Below are 4,091 nucleotides of genomic sequence, written 5' to 3' on the forward strand. Positions count from 1 at the left end.
TTAATAAAATCATAACAATTTTAAATAGATTTTTAAAACGCATTTCCTTTAGGAAGGTAATCACGTTCAAAGAAAACTACAAGTACATGATCCACGGCTAGGGGTCAAGTAAATGGGTTTAGGGGGTCAATGCCTTGCCCACCCCCATTTCCCGCTACCCGTGATAAATAAGCCATGTCTTTTTTCATACACAAGTGATAGATGCTCGTTATATAATTACACTTTATCATCATGGAACCACCATCTTGTCTCTTTGGGAGATCTGCCACTCTTACAGTTCTTCACATAGCGATCATTATCAACAGGGCGTTGCTGCATCAGAGTAGAGCAAATATGAGAGATACGATAATACCTTAACTAGGAAGAAAGGTAATAGCAAGAATATATTTTTTTTGAAGAATATATTTTAACTATTTGAAAATTTGAAACAAACCTTCACAGTCGCGCTCGACAGCATGGAGAGGATGCTTATACAGATAGAACTCACAGTCATAGCTGGGGACCATGAATCATAGAGAATATCTGCAAGCAAAAATGACATAGTGATGCTAGATGACACTTAATCAGACCTGCCAACACACTTAATTCACAAAGAAAAAAAGTGCAAAGAAAGATTGGAATCCCATTATACAGTCTCCCGCAGATGAGAGTTTTCCATGACAAATATTTTGGCCATTAACCATGATCAACTGGACAGTAATAAACCACCAAAGCATAATATAATAATCACATGAGCAACCAACAAAATACAAATGTGTTCCATTTGGCTGGCAGAAAGAGGTTAAAGCGATTCACATGGAAAGGGTGGGGAACAAATTTTAGGTTTGTTAGATTATTGCTCAACAGTGAATAGCACTAACAGGTCGAGACCAAGGAATCTTGTTTCTTGTAGTGACACATGTACAAGCTAGAGGTCCACTTGCAAACATGCACACTGCACACAGACAACATAAAAATGACAAATAGTACAGCAACAAGCCATTAATCTCCTTTAAGAAATGCTTTGAAAGCACTCATTGCAAGGAGGGGGGAGGTCAACAGCCCCCATCATTGGAGTTTAAATAATCTAGTAAGAAGAATAAAACATACTTCCTATACAAGTGCCCAGAGGACACACAAATCAAAGCGAAGCCTAAGGGATACAGTCCAACAGATTAAAGATCGTAAGTGTAAAAATCCAAAAAAAAAAAAAAAAGTTGGCACAAGGGACGTGAACAAAGAATAAAGAAGGCTAAAGCAACAATATCACACAGCCTAACCAGTAATAAATTACACAAGAAGATCATCTAATCATGTTGATGAAGAACTCGAAGGCAATCAACTACCATGTAAAAATTGATAAGGCTCTTCAAAAAATACAGTCCCGATTCACATTAAATAGCCGCCATAAAAAAATATTGAAGCGCAGGGAATACAGCTCAACACAATTAATCAGAACTTGCATTGCTTATATCCATAAACTTACAAATCTCAATCATTCAGCTCAAATTTCATACAAAAAACAGTACACTTGAGCATAAATCATTCCCTGTTTTCTGTAATGATATAATAATCTTAAAGTTTATGAGGAAGCAAACTTCAAAGAATCCCTTATAGCTTTGGAACATAATCACTGAATACGAACCACTGGCATACCATGAACACGCATTGCAAGTGGACTGTAATCAAGAATTCAAGTTTAACATAGTTTTAAGAAAATCATCTGCCTTTTCATAGTACTTTTAACTCTAAACAAGGTTTCCCTAGGAATAGAAGAGCTAAAATATATCTTTCTCAAATTGCCAAAGTGAAGTACATGTAAATTTACATCAAAAATCAAATGCAAGCATACTACTTGTATAAATGCCATGAAAGACACAATTATATGAAGGGGCAATGTTCATAAATACTGAAAAAACACAAGTTTAAAAGTTAGCAAATGATATCATCCCAAGCAGAAGCACCACACATGATCAAACCTAGACTTCCCATTGATGAAGAACACTAGTTCCTAAATAGAGGACTTTTTTGCCCGCAGGGTTCCTAGCCAACATTCTCTGCCTTCCCTTATCAAACTATTTTGAAGAGGATACTATAATCACATTTTCATCAAGTGTAAGGGATATAAAAAGTGTTTAACACAAACTAAGCAGTTACAATCAGTAGTGCAAAAATGGATAGAAAGCAAATAAACAACGGACATTCATAAACTCTATAAGCATAAACTCAACTCAACTAAGCCTTTATCCCAAAAATTTGGGGTCGGCTATATGGATTCGCTTTTTCCACTCTGAACGATTTTGGGTTAAATCCTCAGAAATGTGTAATACTTCTAAGTCATGTTGTACTACTCTCCTCCAAGTTAATTTTAGGTCTACCCCTTTTTTTCTTTCTATCCTCTAACCTAATATGCTCTACTTGTCTAACTGGAGCCTCCGTATGTCTACGCTTCACATGACCAAACCAGCTCAATCTCCCTTCTCTCAACTTATCTTCTTCAATTGGCACCACTCCTAACTTTTATCTGATACTCTCGTTACGGACTTTATCTAGTCTATAAGCATAAAAATTCCAACATTTCAATGCAAAGCACAATGCCATAATTGAAGTAAGGGCTCTCAAATTATAGTAATTTCATAGACATATTAGTGTTGAAATAGAAATAAGCAAGGTAAATAAAGAAGGAAAAGGCAATACCTAAACAGATATGTCCATTGCTATAGATGTGCGCATGTAGAGGAGCTGGTGGGAGAAAAATCACCTGTTCCACGAAAACAACAAATTTCTGAAAAACATAACTCAATCATCGCCAAAATAATTCATATAATCATGACCAACAGTTCAAGTTTGGAATCCCTAACTGCTGGCTAACTGAACCACACACAATCCAGAACAAGTTTCTTTTCCAAAAATAAAAAATTATATCAACAATTCTGATTCCGTTTCTTCTCCACATTGCTCTGAGCAACCAAAGAGAGAAAAAAGGCAAAAAGACACAGTGAAAACGATCACTGACCTGTGGTGCTTCCATAGGATAATGTTCGGGAAAATCCACTTGAAGCTGATAAGTTTCATTCGCATATAGAGTTCCCGGGGCTCCGTTGACTTCAATCACCCATCTACACCCACACAAAAGCATCATAATCAGAAATTAACCATCAAAGTCCCCTAAATTCAAGCCAAAAAATAATAAATGATTAAAAAAGGGTACCGTTGGAGATTATCAGTGACTTTGTGCTTGAAACCTGTAGGGGGATTCAACTGCCATTCAGCGAGCTCCTTTTGCAATCTGTTACACGCGATCTTGCTTAAAGCCTACGCAAAGTACAAATGTCAAGAAAAAAAATTTAAAGGGGAAAAGAAAAATTGAAGGATCCCGAAACGCAACCATGAAATTAGAGCATGGACTTCTAGAAGAGACCTTGCGTGAAGGAGCAGAGGAGCTTGTCATGGTTTCTAATTCCTTCTACCAGGGGAGAGAGGTCGACTCTTCTATGACGCTGTGGTTTTGTAGAATGAGTTTGCAAATTTATAAATATTAAAAAAATCTAATTAGGATTGGCTGTCGGCTTGTCGCTATTGTCAAATTGCAGAGAGATTCTCCAAAGATCAAATTGCACGCTCGCAGTGGACAGGCGTGGTGCCGCGTGATTTTAACCCGTTCGCATCCTTTGGTTTCGACGATAAAATTATTTGCATTTTTATGGCTCCAATGGATTGGGTCTCATCTAATCAAATTCCTAATAAGATTTAAATTTTATGTGCTGCTTATTTATATAAATAATTAATTAAATATAAAATATATTTTTTTTATAATAATATTTTTAAATTTTTATAATATATAAATGTGTGAGAGATAATATTAATTTTGATAAAAATTATTTTTTATTATTTATAGTATTTATAATTATATTTTTTAAATATTTAATTTAATTTTAAATTTTATATAAATTTAAAATTTTTATAATTAAAAATTTAATTATTTATATAATTTTAGAATTTATTTAGATTTAAAATTCTTCATTATACTTATATTTAAAGTCTGCTTAATTAAATTTTTATTATAATATAATTATAAATAAAATTTTATAAAAATACTTTTATAATTTATA

At 34.1% G+C, this 4,091-nt stretch overlaps 1 protein-coding gene across 2 annotated transcripts; it reads right to left on the minus strand.

The window, feature by feature from the left end:
* LOC110632616 (probable ubiquitin-conjugating enzyme E2 18) lies at positions 1–3,637 on the minus strand. 2 transcript variants are annotated; one of them, XM_021780902.2, is made up of 6 exons: positions 3,401–3,637; positions 3,191–3,294; positions 2,996–3,098; positions 2,677–2,740; positions 434–522; positions 1–312 (listed from the first exon to the last, which is right to left on the minus strand). In XM_021780902.2, exons 1-6 carry the CDS (start codon positions 3,428–3,430, stop codon positions 217–219), a joined length of 486 nt encoding a protein of 161 aa, XP_021636594.1. In that variant the 5' UTR covers positions 3,431–3,637; the 3' UTR covers positions 1–216. The 2 variants fall into 2 exon arrangements, with proteins under 2 accessions (XP_021636594.1, XP_021636587.1); XM_021780895.2 differs by having other exon boundaries at positions 3,368–3,603.
* Positions 3,638–4,091: the final 454 nt, after the last annotated feature.

The sequence above is a fragment of the Hevea brasiliensis genome, chromosome 2 (assembly GCF_030052815.1).
Source record: "Hevea brasiliensis isolate MT/VB/25A 57/8 chromosome 2, ASM3005281v1, whole genome shotgun sequence".
Lineage (NCBI taxonomy): Eukaryota > Viridiplantae > Streptophyta > Magnoliopsida > Malpighiales > Euphorbiaceae > Hevea > Hevea brasiliensis.

What these genes read in the sequence shown, in the direction of transcription:
- LOC110632616 (XM_021780895.2), bottom strand. Translation starts at nt 3,430, where the DNA reads ATGACAAGCTCCTCTGCTCCTTCACGCAAGGTCTCTTCTAGAAGTCCA. An exon ending in ATCCTATGGAAGCACCACAG is followed by an intron (nt 2,741 to 2,995) that starts GTCAGTGATCGT and finishes TTCGTGGAACAG; the next exon opens with GTGATTTTTCTCCCACCAGC. An exon ending in CAATGGACATATCTGTTTAG is followed by an intron (nt 523 to 2,676) that starts GTATTGCCTTTT and finishes TTTTGCTTGCAG; the next exon opens with ATATTCTCTATGATTCATGG.